The following is a 21,095-nucleotide window of genomic DNA, read 5'->3' as shown; positions in this document are numbered from 1 at the left end:
CCCTTCATCTCCATTTGTACACGCAGCGTCATGAACCCTCACTGTGAACATCAGCCCCCGGGTGGCGCACAGAGGTTCAGGGGTCAGGGGACCTTGACTGCAGTCTGCTTTGCCCCGGGTAGCTTGGGCGGGGCTACTTGAGGTATTCAACCTCTGTGAGCCTCGGTTTTCTCCTTTGTACACTGGGAATAAGCATAATATGTCCCACCTGATCAATGTTAGCTGCTATCCTGGTAGTAATCACAGTCTTTAGCACTCATTTTACCATTAGCTGGTTCATATTTCATCATCATTATTCTTATTTTCTATACATTTATTTTGTCCACCCACGTGCGTGTTAAGCTCCTTCAGGGTAAAACTCCCAGCCTTTGATCTTCCTCAATGGACGTGTCTGTTGCTGTTGGCACAAACAAGTGCCCTGTGCTTCACTGCAGGAGCGGGAGGGACACCTCAGGGGCTCCGGTGATAAACAGAGTGCCTTCCTTGGGCTCAGCCCCATAGCCACAGATCCATGGTGGATGATGTGGGAGTGGATGCCGAAGTGCTTCCTGCCCTTCTGCTGCTTAAAGAAAGTCCCAGAAGTAGAAGAAGAACATTCAGAAAGGGACCCAGTGGAGAATCCCGCACAAGCCAGAGGAGCAAGGGTGGAGAGGAAAAGCAGGTTCCATCGATGTGTGTGCTGTGATCTAATTTCCTGCAGACAAATGAGGACTAAGGAGAGAACCGGGGCCCTCGCTGCACGATGCAGACGTCCCGGCTTCCTCCTCTGCCATCCGCTGCTGTGCTCCCAGGCAGTCGCCCCGTGGGCTGCCCCGGCTGCTGTATGGACCGCTGCCCCATCTCCCTACTCCGTGCCCAGCACAGAGCAGGCAGCATTCATATTTGTGGACTGGATGAATTAATTCACATCCAAGCAAATACTGGGGACACAAACCAAGCGAGAAATGAGGCTGGAAAGTCCAAGGTGTTTTCAGTCACTTGGTCAGAACTGCCTTTCTCCTTGAAGAAGCCCCAGGAAGAAAGCCCTGGAGGAGATAATAACGGTGTCTTTCACAATGGAAAGGTCAACCGACCTGTGTTTATTGAGTGACTCAGTGGGCCAGCCCTTTGCTCGGTTTTGTAGGAGACTACGAGACAGGCAAACCCACGGGGTACTCTGGGCAAGCAGGCTGGAATCAAAACGCATAAGAAAAATGAGGGAGCAGCCCGGAGCAGCATGTCATTGTGCAGAAACGTCCAGAAAAGGTTCAGAGGATGGGGCTGTGCTGGGGAGGCCCCGGCAGTGGGGCTGGGTGGGAACACCTGAAGAGGCAGAAAGGAGAAGGCTGGGTGCTACAGATGTGGAGGTCAGAGTGTCACTGGGAGCTCTCCAGCCAGCTCAGCAGCAGTGTGTGTGTGTGTGTGTGTGTGTGTCCGTGTCCCTTTGCTCAGACCAGCAGTGAGTCCTGGACGGGGCCTTTCAATCACGTGGCTCTCCGGCCGCTCCTCTCTGATCGCTGTCCTTCCCGCCAAGGCCTCTCTGAAATTTGACTAAGGTTGTGAGTGCATGTTTCAGCATTTCTGGATGCAATTTGGTATCATAGAAAAGAATCCAAGGATATTTTCTATCACTTAAAGTATGTTTCTCTCCCTCTTCCTCTGAGCACCTGACCCCACAATCATCGCTGGCTTTGAAATAATAGACCCGTCATAATTATGAGAATTAGTCTGGAGGCTTCTGCCTTATCTGCTCAACTGAGGTTATTGAGGCTGTCTTTAGAGGTGGAAAGGGTGTCCGGGACCATCTCGGCAGAGATGGCAAATTCAGAGAGAGCTATGCCTGCCGGGTGGGGGCAGCCAGGTGGCGAGGCTGAGGGAGGGGCCTGGGGAGGAAGAAGCCCCCTCTGCCCAACCCAACAGCCGCTGCTCCCTGGGACCCTGGACCCAGCGTTGTGAAAGCGCAGTTTCTCAGGAGAAGCTGGAAAGCAAGATGATGTGTGAAATGCCCCGAATTTGTAAATGTTAAAAACAAATTTAGCAATGAAAACCCTGTGTAATGAACGTTTGAGATCTCCATTAGATGGCTACCCCGACATGCTACAGAAGTGGAAACAGAGGCCCAGGCCTGGAAAAGGACATGGGCTAGGTCATTAAGGTAATGGAAACTTGTGTCCCCTCTGCCTCCTTGGTCCAAGTTCCGAGCCATAGTGTCCACAAACATCGGGCTAGGAACTTTCCATCAGTATGCTACCCGCACTACCTGCTCCTTTCCAGAGGCTTCTGCTTGCCCTTGGCCAGGGATGGCTGGCAGCCTCTCTGTGGCCTTGAACCTGTGTTGCAAAGCCTGCTTTAGTCAATGCTCTGAACTGGCTCTGTGACTGTGCCTTCCAGGTGGTGAGGCAGTGGCAATGTGGCAGCCCTGGGCAGCATGCAGGGAAGGCCAGGGCTCTTATGGAGGGTGGCTTCAATGTTCTTATAGGGTATTAAAGGAATAGAGTGAGAGTTAATGCAGAACTCTTTCTTTGGCTTAATTTATTATAAAATATGTGGCTAAAATGTAGATCACACTGCTGTTTTGGATCTCCATTTTGATTCCCAAAATTGCAATCATGATAGGTGGATTATAACCGTGCTTTAACATACAGATGAGGAAATGTATTCCTGTGCAATTTTCCCCTAAGGAGAAGTCAGAGGATAAGGGGCAGGAGTTTTGAATAACTTTGCAACATTTAGTTGTCTCTCTCGGTTATGGGATAGAAATTAGCATTGTAAGACTATATGTGTTGTGAATGCAGCACTGCTTTGAGTATTAGTGTGGAAGAGCTTCCAAAGGGAACGGAGAAAGCGATTTTCCTTATTAGAAAAAGTCACCACGATCTAATCTAGCAAAGTGGTGTCACCTCGCTAAATTGTTGTAGTTACTTAAAAATATGAAGTGCCAGGCACCCTGCTAGAGGCTGGGGAGGCCACGGTAAACCAGGCGGACCGAAGACTTGCTGGGGTAGTGGGCACAAGCAGTAAACACTGGGTGGCGCACAGCTAGGGGTGAGCTGGGGAGGGGACAGAGGTGGAGCGATGGGGGGGCGGTGAGAATGGCCAGAGGCTCGGGGGCTGCAGGCTGAGGGAAAGGAGCATGCAATAAGCCTCAAACAGATGGGAAGGCAGAGTAGTCCTCATTCTGGCGGTGCACGCAGAGCACCCGTGTGGCGGGATGCCCCCCAAGAACATATGTCTGGGCAGACTCTTCCTCAGGGCCAGATATTCAGTAGAAGAACCAAACAGAACAACATCCTAATGTGCTGCCCTGGGGCCTGGGTTCTGCTCTGTCCACCAGCACCGGTCCTCGGCCAGCACCCACTCAGCCTCTCCCTCGCATCCCGAGGTTCTGTTTGTCCAGATCATGCCCACCTACTGCCCCCACCCCAGAATCTGGGCTGGGGCTCTTGAGAGCTGTCAGTTCTGCAGAGCAACACTCAGACTCCCCTTACCTCCCAGGAGAGCTGGCTGCAGCCTCTCCCCTCACAGCACAAGCCCTGGACTCAGTGTTACCAGGGAAGGTCAGTGGAGGAGAATGAAGGTCTTAAAAGAAGGAGGTGGCCTCCTTTGGTTACACTACATGGAATGACCGCCCAGCCTCCCCAGCACCATTCATTCATTCATTCATTCATGTATCCATCAGTCAGTCAGTCACCAGTGTTTACTGAGCACCTACTCTGTGCCAGGATGTTTTAGGGACATAAGATTGAGAAAAATAGACCCCATCCAACCCAGGTTTTACAGAGTAGACAAGCTACTGGGAGAGATAGAAATTAAGCAGGTATCACACACACATATGGTAAGTACAACCTCTGATACGTGTCATGAAGGTTACGTTCTGGGGTAATCGAGGCTCACCTGACATAGTCTGGAAGTCCGAGAATGCCTCCCAAGGAAACAGCATTGGAGCTGAACCCTCAAGAATGGTGGGATCAACCAGGCAAGTTGGAGGTGGTGTTTGGGGTTCGTGTTTCAGGAAGAGGGACCAGAATGTACTGAGATTCCGATGTCCATCAGGGAGAAAGTCCCAACCTCTCTCTTTCTGGAGGGCCAGAGGGCTTCCTTGGGACTTTTAGATGTTCGAGGAATGCCCTGGACAGATGCAGAGCAGGCGGGGGTGGGAGCACGTGGCCCCCTGAAGCACTGTCGAGGAAAGCTCCCAGCTCACATCACATCACAGTTCCCAGTCACTGCCCAGTGCCTGAAGGATGGCTCTAAAATTCTTTCTCAGTATTTGGGTCAGGGCATTTTCCGGTCAGAGGGCCTCTGGGGTGCAGGACTGAGGGGCCCAGTGACTGTATGTCTGGGCAGATGGGGTGCTCTGCAGAGATGTTTAGAGGCAGCCAGCCTGTCGCCCTTTAAGGCCAGCCATCTCGTGGACGGAGCACAGGATGGAGAGACCCGAGCTGCCCAAAATGGTGAATGCTCGTCTCTCTCCCTGTCATCCTGGTCTAACACCTTCCCCCAGGTCTTCCTCCTCGCCCCCTAGTTACTCACCTCAAAGGGATGTTTGGAGTAAGCGTGTCTTGTCTAGGAGGTGCCTTGGGGGAAGGTGCCAAATAAACTGTAACTTCGGGGTTAGAACAAGTGGGTGTGAGTGGAGCCTTGTTCGTGGGTTTCCCACCACAGAGGCTGGTGTCACTTTGCACACTGGAATTGATCTTCCCAGCATGGCAATGTGACTCCTACTTGGAATGTACTGGGGGAGGGGTCTGACCGTAGGCAGGGCTCCTATGATGATGCCATTATATGAGTCATCACCTCTGGTTTATCCTGGTCATCTGTGTGGTGAGTATTACGGACCTGGGTAGGTCAGGGGAACTGTCAGTTGGAAATCTATCAGATGCCCTTTCCTCATATTATCTCATTTGGTTTTCACAAGGGATTGCAAAGTAGCACCGTTATTTCCACTTTACTGACAGTGTTTGGAGTCTGGACAAGGTTAGGAGAAGCATTTACAAAGACATAGCTCAGAAGTCGCAGGGCCAGGTTGGAACCCAGAGCTGGCCATCTCGAAGCCAGTGACTTTCCCACTCTGCTGTGATACCAGTGCAGGATTTAAGGTATATTAAGGCCTTGCAAACAGCCTATCTTAGGAAACACTCAGATTCCTCTGTACTATTATCCAATTATTATCCAGTTATACAAATAATGGTGCTAAAGTTCATGAAGCTTTAGTGGTTTGCTCAGGATCACAGAGTTTAAATTTTAACTCACATCTTGGCATCAAACACATCTTGGTGTTTTGAGGTGACCCCTTCTGCTCAGCAGTCTTTGTGCATGGCTGGGGGCCGTGGGGACAATTTGCTCTGCTCCCACCTCCCGTCCCGCCACAAACAGGGCAGTTTATTCGTGCTCCCTCCTTTCCTGGGGGCTCCTTAGAGAACACACTCATTTTGCTTGTCCCTGGTCAAGATTCCTTTGGACTAGTCTATGGGATTTCTAGCACCTGGAAAGTTACCTTTTAGATACTTTTATCTGTGATCAAAGGAAGAATGAGCAGACTTGACCTTCCTGTTAGAAGCTGCTACCCAGGAGGCTAGTCCCCAGGGGTCAGTTCATTCATTCATGCATCATTCATTCATGCATGTGTTGGTTGAGTGATGGTTGGATGCCTACTATGTACCACATGTGGAGGAGGACTCGCAGGCTGGTTCTCTGCCAGTTGCTGGCTAGAAGGAGAAGAACAAAATCCAGACTCTTCACCTGGCCAGAGGAGCTAGTTGAGGGCCCACTCAGGATGTGAACATGACCGGGAGCTATCTGAGGTTTATAACACAGCCTCATCTGTAGTTGAGAAAGGTCACTCCTGTGGTTATCAGAAAGCAAAATTTGTTTTTCTCTTTTTGACTTACTTCACGCTGTATGACAGTCTCTAGGTCCATCCACCTCACTACAAATAACTCAATTTTGTTTCTTTTTATGGGACTTGAGGACACAGGGAGGGGGAAGGGTAAGCTGGGACAAAGTGAGAGAGTGGCATGGACATATATACACTACCAAATGTAAAACAGATAGCTAGTGGGAAGCAGCCACATAGCACAGGGAGATCAGCTCGGTGCTTTGTGACCACCTAGACGGGTGGAATAGAGAGGGTGGGAGGGAGACGCAAGAGGGAGGAGATATGGGGATATATGTATATGTATGGCTGGTTCACTTTGTTATACAGCAGAAACTAACACACTATTGTAAAGCAATTATACTCCCATAAAGATGTTAAAAAAAAAAAAGAAAAGAAAAAAGAAAGCAAAGTTGCTGTCAAGCCAATCTCTACCGGTGGGGGGGAAACAGCAAAATCTTCGCTGAACGTGTCACAGTTGTATTGGCTAAAGTCCACTGCCCTACCAGCAGCCTGGGGTGGCGTCAGCCTTGCCAGGACACAGACACTGGACTGCTGGATGGGGAGGGCCATTCCCCAGGGCATCGGCTCTAGCTTTGTTTTGCCAACAGGTACCAAGACAATGGTCAGTGGGGTAATCTCGGCTGTCTCCTTGGCTCCTTTCTCTGCTTTGTGGCCTGAGCCAAGTCCAAAGGTTTTGTCCTTTGGAGATCTACCAACAGGCAAAAGAGCTCCAGAAAAATCTTTGTGCTGTGATGAGCAGAGCTGAGTAGAATTTTTTTTTTTTTTTGCTAATTTTTGTATGTCAACTAGAGTATTTATTACTACAAGGTATTGAAAGTTTCAGCATTTATTCAAAAACATTTAAATCTTGATCCATTGATAGTATCCATCTGATAAAGGTTCTCAAATTAAAAGGGCTGGATAAGTCAGTGCGGCTCAAAAATGGCAGTAACTTCAGAGCTGGCAACTGACACTTGTTTTCTGCCACTGTTTACTCTTCAATAAAAAATGCATATTTACCATAGCAACCTCCAGCTCACGTGGTGCCCTGTCTTACCCGCTACCCTCTACAACAGAATAGCTTCTTAAAGAAACACACACATCCTAATATGCATGCTTTCAGATGCAAAAATGTGCTCTTTATAAGGAAGCCCTCTTTCCTGGGATTTAATGCTAATAAACACGTCATCTTTATAGAAATCATTTTGGTCCCATGTCTTAAATTTTAGGGTGTTCACTCTGGAAATCAAAATAGAATTACTCTTGGAAGGGCTTTTGATTATCTTGAGAGTTTGCTGATTATTTATTTTAATACAGTTCTTATATATATATATATATATATATATATTTGTGTTTATACATATAGATATAATTTTTTCCAAACTGCAGCCATTAGTATCGTTTGAGAGGGGGTTTTTTTGGTGTAGATTCTAATGACCTGCCGCTTCATCTGTGATTAAAGATTGTCATCTACATGAAGCTCAATTGCAGCCTGAATTGTCACTGTTAACTTGGGAAAATTGCCTGGGTTTTCAGAGCTTTGGAGAAACTGCTCCAACCCGGACTTTTCAGGAAGGGAGCATGCCTTCTCATTCTAGGCCTTGTGCAGGTGTCAGGCCCCATCGCTTGGGGCTTGTGGAGTGGGGAGAGCACTAAAGCCACAAGCCTCTGCCCTCCCTCCCCAAGCCATCCTTGCTTGCAGCGGTCCCTTCGGCAATATTCATGTTAAAAGCTACTATTAATTGGAGCATATCCTGCACCAGGCACCGTGCTAAATGAATTGTTATGACTATCCCCGTTTTGCAGATAAGGAAGCTGAATGAACCTCAGAGAGGTTATGTAATTTGCCCAGGATTACACTCCTAAGAATTGTTGGAACTTGGTTTTAACCTGAAGCCTTTGATCGCAAATCTGTTCCACTTAATCTGTGATTGGAACCTTTCTGTCAGACGTAAGCTGGAAGGACAAGTTGGAATGGAATAAGGGGCAGTGAGCGGTGCCTCCCTTCTCAGAGTGTTCTTGGGAGATGTCGCATGGCCTCAGTATCAGGAGAGTTTTTTGGTCCACTCTTCCCATTCTGGTTTGCACCTGTGCCTGACAGCCACATACTCCTGTGCTGCAGGTCTCCGTGGATGCTACAGCCCTGGGACGGCTGTGTGGCTGTGTGTATGATGAGAGCTGTGGTCAGTGCCCCTCTGGGGCACCTCAGCAGGCAGCCACATACTCCTGTGCTGCAGGTCTCCGTGGATGCTACAGCCCTGGGACGGCTGTGTGGCTGTGTGTGTGATGAGAGCTGTGGTCAGTGCCCCTCTGGGGCACCTCAGCAGGCTGGGGGTGGGGCGCATCTGAACCAGGCCTGGTGGATTTTTTAAATTCCTTTCAGCCACATACAGACCAATCTGAAAAACAAGAACATATTGTGACTCTGTTATGCTTAGTGGCTTTGGGGGAAAATCCGATTGTGAAGTGAGGCAGGGCTCTCCATGGCGGAGTGGCATTGTGACCCGAACTCGGACAAGGAGAATTGCCCAGACCCCACGGCCCGGCCAGCCAATCTGACTGCAGTGTGTCCACGAGCCATTTCATAATTATCCATCATGAATGCCTCCATGCTGCCTTAATAGATTATTTAAAATGGTGCCTGCGCCTCCCATGCAACCTCTAGTCGGCCCCGAACTGTACATACATACAAGCCGGGAGAGGTAATTGCTTATCATGTATCTTTTTGTTCCAGACACTTTTATAAAAGAGTATGTATTATGTATGGTGTGACCTTCAAATGTCAGGAATGTGTTGTGCAATAAACTGTCAATATTTGTGGTTATAAGGTACTAGATGACTTTTACAATAATTGGAACGGCTATATTAAAAGCTTGGATCACTCAGCTGGTTAAAGAGAAAGACACAGGCCGGTGTTCATCAGGGACTTGCCTTCTGCCAACGATTAAATGAAAGATATTGCAAGGTGCTTAAGATGTCTTCTTTGTTTAAAAAAGAATATGGCAAAACATGTCTCCAGGGGGAAGCGTTATCTCCAAATCATCCCTTCTCCTTTCAGTGTGCACCATTCCCAAAAGAAAACTCAGCCCCACAAGTTATGGCGACCGACTAAGTGCATTTTAAAATGATTGGTCCAGCTTGTTCTCAGTGTCATTTAAGTAAGGATTCCTGAAACATACCCGACAGTCAAAGAGATCTCCTCCAATCTTCCCCCAAGCCCCCTCCCCACCCATAAATGAGGGGGCTGTAAATTACCTTAAGAGGATCTTAAAAGCTATAGTTCTTTTAAGAAAATAAATTATGTAGAAATCTTTTGGGAATTTATGCTTTACTGAAAGTAGAGGCTTCTGTAGTCTATAGTTTTGTTTCTTTTTTTTTTAAAGAAAGGAACATGTAATTTAAATTACGAAGAAGGGAAAGCAAAACAAATATTTTGCAATAATTACAGTAGTAATTGGGGCATGGGTTACTTTTAAAGTATCTGTCTTGTTATACTTTTCTATTGATTAATGTTTCTTTATGCATATGGGAGGCTATTTCTTCCAACGCAATGACATCTTCCTTTTAAGCCAGGGAGTGGGCAGATGAAATAGTGGAAGGTTTCCTCAACAACATGCCCCCATCTTCTCAAAAGCTCACTTGTGACCTTGCTGATTAGAGTGCGTGTGTGGTTCCTTCCACCTGGATGGAGAGAGACCCGGGAGACACCCCGAGACCACCTCCTTCAGGAAGCCTCCCCAGGCACCCCTGACCTCCTTCCCCCCTGCTGTTATCACACTTCAGCCCCTGATGGTCTGTGCTGAGCACTTTGGGGCATTTCTGGTATTTTGCTGGTACCCGGGGCCAGTTCCTCCCAGGCTACTCAAAACAGCTTCCCTCTTGTAGTCAGGAGCTGATCTTAGCCTCTGAATTTCAGTTTGCTTGCCTCCTCTGATTCTTTTATTTATTTTGAAAAAAGTATGTACAGTTTTTTAAAGTATGTATGGTATGGAGCACCTGCTATGAGCTGAGTGCCTACCACGTGCTGGGGGTATAACAGCAAACAGTAATTAATAGTCCCTGTTTGCGTGGAGCTTGTGTCTGGGGGGAGACAGGTGGTAAGCAGACAAATACATAGGTCAGTTAGCATTTGCAGTAGGTGATAGACGGGTTGCTTGAAGGACCAACCAGAGAAAGAGCGCCCCTGGAATCTGGAGTCAGGGAGAATTCCTTCAGACAGTATGGTCAGAGACGCCTCTCCCAGAAAGGGCCTGTGGACTAAAGCCTGAGTGAGAGTCTCCGTGTGAATTCTGGGGGAAGAGAATTCCAGGTGGATGAGGCATCAGGAACAAAGCCCTAAGTTGGGTACCAGCCAGGAAGGCTTGAGGAAAACAGAAAGATGGAGGGCTGGAGTAGAGTCAGGAGTTGGGATGAGGTCAGAGCAGCAGCGAGGGCCACTTAGGTGGGGGTTGGAGACGATAGGTGCTGGGGGTTATTCTAAAGAGCAATGGAGCCAGTGGCCTTCCCTCCCCTGCACATAACCGGGCTTTTCCCAGGAGATGGCAGCCCCCTGGGCCATCCCTCTCCAGACTCATCCTCCTGCCTGGTTCTTGTCACCCAGGCCAGTTCATAGGTGATGCTGCTCTGCCCTGGTTCACCTGAACAGTTTCTGGGATGGATCCCTGCCCACCAGGCCAGAGGGAAGAAAGGGGTGTGCAGACCCCAAAGAGACCCATCACACCAGATGTCTTGTCAAAGGTTGATTCTGTGAGTCCCAAATCCTGCCTGCTGCGTCCATGGTCACAGTTCCCAGGCTGTGGACTAAAAGTGCCTACCCACAGCTGGCCCTGAGGGCCTTGGGAGAGCTGGCAACCCAAGGATTACAGAGGATGTTGTCAAGGGCAACATCACACAATGCCAAAGGGAAGAGACCCCATGGGTGGCCCAGTCACCAGCGGATGGGGTTGGGGGGACGGTGGTTCGGAACACTCCCCTGACAGTTAAGAAAGGGCTCTCTGGGTTTGGTAAAACCAGAAACACATTTGGCCCACAGTGCTTGATTTTGAAGCCCTTGTGTATTTTAAGGGAAATTTAATCCATATGTTTCTGATTCATTTTCACTTAACTCATCAAAATGTTGCTTTAGAGAAGCTATTTGAGATCCTAGTATCTTATATTTTTTTCTCCAAATTTTAGCCTTTTAGTGACCTATTTCCCCAATTCCAGAAATCCTATCTTGCTAACAGCAAATGGAGCTCTACACAGTTTTGAGTTTGGGTCAGAGGTGAGGAAGCCTATGATGGAGGACATTCACCTCTGCTCCCTGAGATCTGTCAGGAGCTCGGGCCTTGCCAGTGAGCCCAGCCTGGTCCCCGGTCCTAAGAACCCACAGGGAAGCTGGCTGTTGCCTTTTCACAAGTGGTCATCCTTTTCTAAAATAGCTCTCTATTTAAACAAATACTTTTGCCAATCCATATTAATGCTTAACTGTTTAACATTACTATATATGGCCATCATAAACCAGAGAACTTTGATGAAACAACAGAGACACCAAATTAATACGGACCCAAGGCATGACTGATGTGTTCCAAGAGTTAAGTACAATTGTTTACAGTAATGTTATCATTTTTATGCATACCATTAATTTAAAATCACTTTTAAAAATAAAGGGAACTCTTCATCAGGAACCTCCACCACAGTAATCATTGTTTTGAGTCTTTATTTTACAGTTTTTAAAATAAGGGAAAGTGTTAAGCTTTTAAGAGGAACTATACATTCCTCTGGATTTTTCCTCCAAGGTATTACTTTTCCTCCCCTGAAAAGATCTTAAAACACTGGTATATGTGGGCAAAGATATTAATAAAGATGTGATTTTTTGGTGTCATGGTCACACTTTAGACTCCACAAATTGTTTTTTCCTTCATTAATGAAGTGAGATCTGTGCTTTTGAGATGCTCTTTGCACAAGACAGACTTTTAGAATGAACTGCACGACTCATCTGGGAAAACGTGTTTACTGTTATAGTAGGAGTTCCATAGAAATTAAAATACCGTGGCCTTTTATGTCATAAAGTAGTAAATGCCCAGGTATACAGACAGCTCCCTTACCCAGCTGAGGTTGCTGGGATAACTCTCCATTCCCTGCACGGGCTTATCATCCTCATCAACATCATCATTGCAATTTTCTTTTAATAAAAATCTTTCCAAAATGTGCTTTTGGGCACGTGAAGGGTAAAGCTGCTCGGCAGGATGAGGTGAGCACTGAGAGTACGTGCACAATTTAAAAAGAAACCTCTCTTTGCTTTTTCTCTTTGGTCCCACTCTGCCTCTTTTGGTCTCTCTGAACCTTGTTCTCTGTCTCATTCTGTGAATTAATAAGACTACCTAGAGGATTGGGTATAAACCCGGAAGACCTCACCAGTAGAAGGGTCACACTTCTTAGCTCCTGAGTCCTCCCACTGTGACAGCTCTCCGATCTCCATGACTTAACAGAACCAAGATTTTTTTCTCATTCATGCGCAGTCTGGCTCGGGTCAGCCCCCCTCCATCTGGGGACGCAGCCATCGAGGCATCCTCTGTTCTGCGATTCTGCCCCCTCGACCTTTGTGTTGCAAGGGTAGGGTGGCCAGGGAGGAGAGGGAGACAGTAAGGGGCACACTGTCTCTCCTCTGAATCGCTTCCAGCCATTGGCTGGACTAGTCAGTGGTCCCAACTTAGCGCAAAGGCAGTTGGGAAAGTAGGCTTTCGTGGAATACATAGGAGCACGTACTATCCCTTTCATGGTCGTTTCCTCCCATATCTCTAAGAGCCATCCCTGTTGCTTATTTGGCTTAGATTGGGCTAGGGTGGGTGAAGGAAAGGCCACAAAGAGGGTGAAGACAGCCTGCAGTGGGCTTGGGGCTCTTCCAGCATCGCAGGATTCCAGGGAGCCGAGGGGAAGGGCCAGTAAGTCCAGCTGGGGTGGGGTGAAAGGATTTGCCTGAGGACAGCCAGGCCCCGGGGACCCAGAAGCAAAAGATTCTGCCTCCTGACTCCTGAGGCAGCCTTCTTTGCAAACAAGACTATTTTAAAGAGGTACCGAGGAAGCTCAGTGTTTAAAGATAAACTGGGGGGAAATCTACCCTTAAAATACAAAATTATTTCATAAACCAAGTATTTAAATTCCAAACCAATATGTGAGTGAGGTTAAGTATGTAATGAGGCCCCCATAGATTCAAATCATATTTGTGTACAAGATCTGATTCTTTGTCTATCCAGGGCTACCAGTTTGTGGCGGTTGCTGATGAGGATTCCAATATGATGATCCATGACCTTTTTTTTTTTTTTTTTTTGTGATACGCGGGCCTCTCACTGTTGTGGCCTCTCCCGTTGCGGAGCACAGGCTCCGGACGGGCAGGTTCAGTGGCCATGGTTCACGGGCCCAGCCGCTCCACGGCATGTGGGATCTTCCCGGACCGGGGCACGAACCCACATCCCGTGCATCAGCAGGCGGACTCTCAACCACTGCACCACCAGGGAAGCCCTCCTTGACCATTTTTAGTCCCCCCGCCCCTCCTTCAGCCCACAGCTATGGAACCTCCCTCCTACCCTCCCTCTGTGAATTCTCAGGGAAGGTAATGAACCTTAATGTCACCTTGGCCTAGGCCAACCTTGCTATACACTCAGAGGCTTAGAAGCAGCAAATGGAAATGTAGGAGGCCTGGTTTCTGACCTTGAGATGACAAAATTAGGAAGGTCAACTGTCTGAGGTCCCCCACCCCCAAATAATATATCTTTTTTTAATTGAAGTATAGTTGAAGTACAATATTATGTAAGTTATATATATTATATATAAGGTGTACAGTATAGTGATTCACAATTTTTAAATGTTATGCTCCATTTATAGCGATTATAAAACATTGGCTATATTCCCCGTGTTGTACAATATATCCTTGTAGCTTATTTTATACCTAATAGTTTACACCTCTTAGTTCCCTACCCCTATATTGCCCTTCCCTCTTCCCCTCCCCACTGGTAACCACTGATTTGTTCTTTATAACTGTGAGTCTGTTTCTTTTTCTTTTATATTCAGTAGTTTGTTGTATTTTTTAGATTCCTCATGTAAGTGATAACATACAGTATTTGTCTTTCTCTGTCTGACTTATTTCACTTAGCATAATACCCTCCAGGTCCATCCATGTTGTTGCAAATGGCAAAATTTCATTCTTTTTTATGGCTGAGTAGTATTCCATTATATATATATATGTGTGTGTGTCACATCTTCTTTATCCATTCATCTGTTGATGGACGCTTAGGTTGCTTCCATATCTTGGTAATTGTAAACAATGCTGCTATGAACATTGGGGTGCATGTATCTTTTCCAATTAGTGTTTTTGCTTCTTTTGGATATATACCCAGGAATGCAATTGCTGGGTCATACAGTAGTTCTATTTTTAGTTTTTTGAGAAACCTCCTAAATTCTTGAAACAAAACTTAAAATGATTGGATCCATGTCCTCTTTTTTATCTAACCACTCTCAGCTTGTAGGAACAGGAGAAAGCTTGCAGAGTTTTTGATACTACAATTCACCTGTTCTAGGCTGAAACTTGGGAAGGGTTGCATGTATCGTCTATGTTCCCCTGGAATATTATTTGCTGCCACCATATATAAGACATCCATTCCTGAAGAATAGATCCCATATTATTTAGTGCGGTCAAGAAAAGAAACAGGGGTCCCAGGAGTTATTTCTCATCCCTTTCCCCATCCTATGAGAGCCAGAGCACATCCAGGCTGAGGCTGTGTTGCCTGTAGCCAGATGCCCCAACTCTCAGGGACACCCCAGCCTCTAGGAGCTGGCAGCGCTCCTTTCACAGAGAAGCAGGAGGAACAGCCAGTGGGGCTGAGGCCGACCTCTGTTCACACGCCCACCTTCAGCGTCCTCAACGCATTTAGAGAAAGTGTCTGATCAGAGGGAAGAGATACTGCAGATTTTAGGAAAAGGAAAATTTCTTTAAAAGTTCATACCAATCCAAAATGGGCCTGACAAAGGACCACAGGTGTCATTTTTATAATGCTTCTTCCTTTCTGTCGTGTGTTTCCTGGAAGGGCTGGGGAAGGGCTGGTCTGTCCGTAAGCAGGACCCGTGGTTCTTCCCTGGCCAGCTGTGTGTGGCCACAGGCAGAGCCTCGGGACTCCATCTGGGGAGCCTTGCAGAAGGACAGCTGCTAGTGCTTTTACGCTCTGGGCGGGTAGAGAAGGAATCGGAGAGCAGCCTCGTCTTCCCCTCTGCGTGAGCCCCTTGAGTTCTCAGCGGGGCTGGGCTCGGTTTAGCGCACCTTGTTCCTCGATACCCGTCCAGGTGTAGGCAGGGACCCACACACAGGCCCTGTGAGTGTGTGGCTCAGCGGGCCTTCCTCTGCCATCACTGACTGACTGTACTTGGCTTTCAGCCTCTCCGGGCACTTCCTGGGACCACCCACAATTCTCCTTCATCGTTGCTCAAGTTTGTTTTTCTAGTTGGATTAGTCTAAGAGTAAACGTCATAGGCCTTCTGGCCCTCCAAAAAAACAAAACAAAACAAAACAAAAACAGAAAAAACATTCTGTGTAAAGTGAAAATTAGACTCTTAAATCTGCAAAGAAAGCTGTTTATCTTACAAATTCATTCTTTTTATTGGGCCACACATATCCAAGATAGAAAGATAAAAGGAAAACAGATACAGGCCATTGCTTAGAGTGACATATAATGAGACACAGCTCATCCTCACCTTCTGTAAAGCCGGCGGGAGCGCAGGGCAGCGGCCTTATCTGTCTATTTATCTATATTGTGCCCTGGGCCGGGGCTCACCAAAAGCTGCAGTGGAAATATGTTCCCCACACTCTCTATTCTCTTCTGTTGGACAGCCCTGCCTTGGACTGCTCCCCAGGGGCTCCAACGGAGGAGGATCTGGGGAAGGTGCTCAGCTGCAGACCGTGGGACACGAGGACAGGCAGGGATGCAACATCAAAAGCCCACACCTGCCTACTCCTGTCCTGAAGTCAACACTTAGTTCTGCTCATCATTCAAATGGACAGCTCACGGCCTCCTACCTTAAATAGGGTGTCTTAACCCTGTTGCAGGGAGCACTTGGGCAGAATTTTAATCAGGCTCGTTGTTATTTTAAGCTGATCTCATGATCCCACAAAAGGAATGAGTAATGCTGGGAGGGCAAATGCAACAGGTTTGGGGTTGGTGTGGCTTGGGGGTGGTGGAGGGAGATGGGTAAGAGATGACCTCTCAGCTGTTTATAACTAGGATGCAGTTGACTTGGAATTGGCATCTGGCATCTGGCCATTGTTCTCCTGGGCTCTCAACAAACTGGCTGTTTAAGACAGAGGTGGTGGCAGCCCTGGTGGACTTGACCTGCGGACAGGGACTTCCTGCTAGGACTGCATGTGGGACATTTGTTTGCCGTGACCTGGCAACACTCTCTTGTGCCTGTTATCCCTTATCAGCAGCCCAATAGCCATCTTTGGTAGTCTCTCCACAGTCATGTGGACAACCACAAAGCTAGTGCTAGGTCGAGTGAGTTCTAGATGTGGATGAACTGTGTCCCCCTCCCTGTGTAAAATTACGAGGAAAAAAAAAAAGCTGGGCAGTCAGACCTTTTGAACAGCTCTTCCAAGGATGGTTAGAAGAGTTGTGGAGAATAGGATTAAAAGTGAGCCTTCAAGGAAAATTTCTAGGGTGATGATGCCATCGTGCACAGTCCAAATTCAGAGAGGATGCTCGAAGCCAAAGGGTTTCCACGGTTGCACCGAGCAAACATCCAAATAAGAATTAAGTGCGACTGCCTTCATCTTGTTCATGGCCTGTAAGCCTGTCCCTTTTGGCTGTGAGCAGAGAACACCAGGAACGGATGTTGAAGAATAAAAGCAATTTGCATTTTCCATTGCTTGGAAGGTACAAATCTTGTTTTTTTTTTTTTGCTCTCTGCAGAACTCACAGGTCTGCTTATTATCCCAGAAGGTCCCCTTGTTCTCATGGTGAAATCTACCAGGAGACCTAGAGGGTGGGCCGGAAGCTGCGGCCAGGACCCTGCCAGCCTCGGGAGCTTGGGTTATGTGCCAGGCGGCAGCCTCCAGCCCTGCGGGGAGGCCAGAGGAGAAGGCTTGCCTGCCTCCCCTTCTCGAGATGCAGAGTCCCAGCTCCTGCCCTGCTCCCCTGATGTCGCCTCTTTGACAACATGATGTCAGGCCTCGGGTGTTGCAATAACATATCCTCCAACCACTAGATATTTTCACAGTTTTATTTACTATTATGTCCCATCATTTCTGTGCAGAAGGCAGCCGTATGTAAATTTTATTCCATTTTCTAATGGTTTGGGTTACATAACAAATAACAGCAGGAAGGAAAATTTGTATTGATACTTTACAGAGGAAGTTCTCAGGTCACTGCACAAAGATTTAACTGCAGTGCTCTAAGTTTATGGGAGTTTTGCAGCTGAGTTTCTGCACATGACTTTGAATATGTCACTATATGTTTATCATGGGCTAATTGTGGAACCGCATTTCCATACTTTTTCTTCTCCCTTTCATGAGATTACACCAGCCAGCGATGGAGGCAAGACTCTACAAGGAAGAAATGATCAGTTTGGGATAATTTTCTTTCCTGTCCCAAAATAGCTGTACGTCTGCATGTCTTGGGGACTCAGCCGAGACACATTTTTTTTCATTTGTTGCCTGATATAATGCAAATGTGATTTCGATCCTATAGCAAACTCCCCAGCTAGTCCATATTATAAATTAATCAGACTCAACAACCACCAACATTTTTAAACTTTTGAAAAAAAATGTTTAATAGGAGCTAAGCAAAAGAAGAAATCAAACCAGCTGCTGACACAGCTGTTTCTTTTCTTGTTTAATTCAGTTCAATATAAAGGTACCATATGCTGCTTAAAATGATGATAGGAAAGATGAAATAATTTAAGAGAATAACAAGAAAATACGTGAATTGTCAGCATTCTGTCAGATTGAAAGAATGAAATAGACAGGTGTACTATTGACACGTTTAGCCTTGTGTGGTGTTGGCAGTTTTGGTGCGAACAACTTCTGACATGTGCTGAAGTGATGTGAGAATGTTTCTCCTCCATTGCAGACATTGGAGAGGAGGCTGGGAGATCTGCCGGCGTCCAGCAGCCCGCACTGCTTCGAGACAGGAGCCTGGGCTCGGCCATGAAGGACTGCCCGTACTGTGGGAAAACCTTCCGGACATCCCATCACCTAAAGGTCCACCTGAGGATACACACAGGTGAGGGATCCAGGTGCACAGCTCGAAGAAGGAGGCCCAGGGCTGCCATGCCCCTGTCCTAGGTCCACCCTCTGTGGGCCTATCCGTGCACCATTGTGTGGGTCTGAACCGACCCTAACGACCCAGTTCTTTACTCCATACTCACCCCCCTGAATGACACATGGGCATGTGGACATGGATCTCCCATGGTCCAGGCCTGGGATGATGATGCTTTGTCCGAGGCCCTGTGACATTTTGCTGATGGCATCCTTCTGCTGCACTGAAGTAGCACCTCCCACATCCTCACATGGACCAGGGGTCTTTCAGGTGCAGATGATGAGAACCCAGCTCAAACTCTAAATATACAAGGGCACGTAGGAGGTCTTTGAAGGCAGGCTGGCTTCTAGCCCAGCTGGGGTTACGTGCCCACACCTGGGACTGGATAGATGGAGAGGAGGGTGGGTGGCTCTCCACTGGATCTCCTCAAAAGAAAACTCGAGACGCTCTTAACCAAGCCACTGGACCAGTGTGGTCATTTCCCCGGTTACGGCGTTGTCCAAGCCCCTCAAGGTGAGGGCTTCTCTTGGTCTCTCTGTCTTGTCTCTCGGTCATGGTTCTTGTGAGCTTTTCTGCTAGTTGTTTGCACATTGCCAATACAAAAAAAATCTCTCTGACATATGGACACCTCCATTTTCTTTGATTTTTCTCCTGACACTTTATCTATTGGAGTGTGAGCTGCTTCAGAGGATAGACAAATATGCCATCTATTTTCAAAAATAATTGTGGTCTGTTTCCCAAGGAATCAATAAAGCTTAGGGTTGTGAAGGATATTTAGTGTGTACGGGCCTCATGTGCAGCATGTGGTTAAAGTCAAGGAGCCCTCACCTGGACCCTCACCTGTGCCTGCAAATCTCCCTGACACCCAGAGGAGCCCTGAGGACGGGTGGCAGTGGGATGGGCTGCTGTCTTTATTCTCAGCCTAGGTGCAGTTGGGCATCACCACTGTCCCTCCCTGTCCTGGAGCACTTCTCTCATGGGGTCACCCCAGGGCAAAGAGGGGTCTCCTAAAATTACGTGCCAAGCTTGCTCACTCTCCAGGGTCCATGGGACCCGACCCACCTTGCCCATCTTCACCCTTATCACCACCCTGTGACCTCATTGCCTTCTTCCTGTTCCTCCAATGCAGAGTGCTTGCTTCTGCCGCAGGACCTCTGCACCTACTGCCCCCTCCACCTGGAATGTTCTTCCTCCAGGTGGTCACTGGGGGCTTAGCGTCATGTGATCTCTTCAGAGAGATTGCGTGACTACCCTGCCTGAAATATCCCTCATGCCCCTGCTTTATTTTCTCCATAGACTTAACACCTTCTGAAATTATCTTGTTCAGTTCAGTTGTTCATTTCCTTCTGTGTTGTCTGTCTTCCACCAAGTAGAATGTGAAGGTGTAATATTATCCATCTATTTAATTGCTGTAGAACCCCGGGGCCTACAAGAGCACCTTGCAGTAAACTGCAGCTTACAGGGGTCATGGTACATTTATTTGAGAGGTTGAATGACAGAACAAATAAGTGAGTGACCCTACTCCTGCAATGCCTGCCCTGTGACGGGTAGCACAGAGGGGACAAGTGCAGTGGGGAACGTGGACCCTTCCCTAGGGAACCTGTGGTCCTTTGGGAAAGGCACCCTGCACACATCAGAAGCCACAGCATGGCAGCCAGGCTGCAGGTGCTGGATTTCTGGTTATGGATGGAAGACCTTTCTGCAGGAACTTCGTGAGGAGTCCCTTAGTTCCTGCCTCAGGGCCTTTGCACTTCTCTGTAAGATAGGTCACCAGCTTGCACCCTCACCTTCAGAGTTTGGCACCAATGTCCCCTTCTCAGTAAGCTCTTCCCAGTGATGGGGCTCAAGGAGAGGCAGCTCAGCTTTCTCAGATCATGGTAATTTCCACTTTCCTCCCCAGGTTGGAGCCGGGTCCCCTAGTGTTGTGGTGGTTGGGAGGGACCCACAGACCCTCAGGACATGGGAGACAGTCCACCAGGGCACCCACAGTCTCACTGCCTACAGGAGTGTGGAGACCTGGCCAGGCAGGTGCTGTGATACTTCCCTTTCATGTGATGTGGATACAGCCTCCTGGCCCAGGTTTCCCAGGTGCAGGATGGCTCACAACAGGTGAGGCCGGCCCTGCCGGGGAGTGTGGGTCTGGAAGGAAAGGGGCAGTGCCTCCCAACCAGGAGCTCTGCTGCCCCTGGGGGCCCCCACCCCCATCAGCTTGCCTGTGGTTCGAGTGGAAACGCCACAGAATATTCTTGGTAAATTAGGACTGAAGCTGGCAGAAAGAAGTCTTGCTGAACCTGGGTAGAAACAAATGGATACTGTTTTTAGAAGTTTTAAAGCTTGAGAAAGATTATGTTTTTCCAAACTTCTGCTTCTTTTGCGTCACAGACTTCCGAAGTTTGTGATCAATAGTCTTTGGAGACACAGAGAGAAGCAAGACAGGGCCACGGACAGAGGCATTCCAGAAACTTCCCAGAATAAGGGTGAAAATGAAAGAAGCCATGGAAACATCACACCACCAGCCCTCCTTGGAAACAATTTGCAGTGTTTAAAAGGCAGAATGGTAACCAGATAAAGATCAATTTCCTTTTATCAAAGAACAAAGAAGTTGGAAAATGCTTACACTTGCGCTTCTGAACAGAACAGAAAGTGTTACACGTTATAAATCACCAAAGTAAAACATCCATTATGACAATATAAAAGTGTAGATTACGTGTAATTAAAAATCAAAATCAAGTGGCTTGTTAATGAATGAGTTAATAGGGGCCCCAGTTGTGGAGATGTCCTGTACTGCCTTCCCCTTTCTCTTTGCGGTTTTGTATTTCCCAGTGACATGGCCAGAGGACAGCAGTCTCCAAAATAGAAGAGTTGTTTTCCAAGATGCCATCTTTTGAAGTTTTTCTATAATGGACCCATACGAGCACATTAAAAATCCAATGTGTAATAAATATATTTTAATTGGT

At 47.6% G+C, this 21,095-nt stretch overlaps 1 protein-coding gene across 1 annotated transcript in view; it reads left to right on the top strand.

Moving 5' to 3' along the window:
* ZNF536 (zinc finger protein 536) overlaps window positions 1-21,095 on the top strand; it is a 229,474-nt gene that overhangs the window by 55,668 nt on the left and 152,711 nt on the right. Inside the window, exon 2 of the mRNA XM_060130858.1 lies at window positions 17,950-18,102. Coding sequence (XP_059986841.1) covers window positions 17,950-18,102 — 153 coding nt within the window. The remainder of the gene's footprint in view (window positions 1-17,949; window positions 18,103-21,095) is intronic.

The sequence above is a fragment of the Lagenorhynchus albirostris genome, chromosome 19 (assembly GCF_949774975.1).
Source record: "Lagenorhynchus albirostris chromosome 19, mLagAlb1.1, whole genome shotgun sequence".
NCBI classification, from domain to species: Eukaryota; Metazoa; Chordata; class Mammalia; order Artiodactyla; family Delphinidae; genus Lagenorhynchus; species Lagenorhynchus albirostris.
Note: the sequence above shows the minus strand (reverse complement) of the source record. Positions and strands in the feature narration are given on the sequence as shown.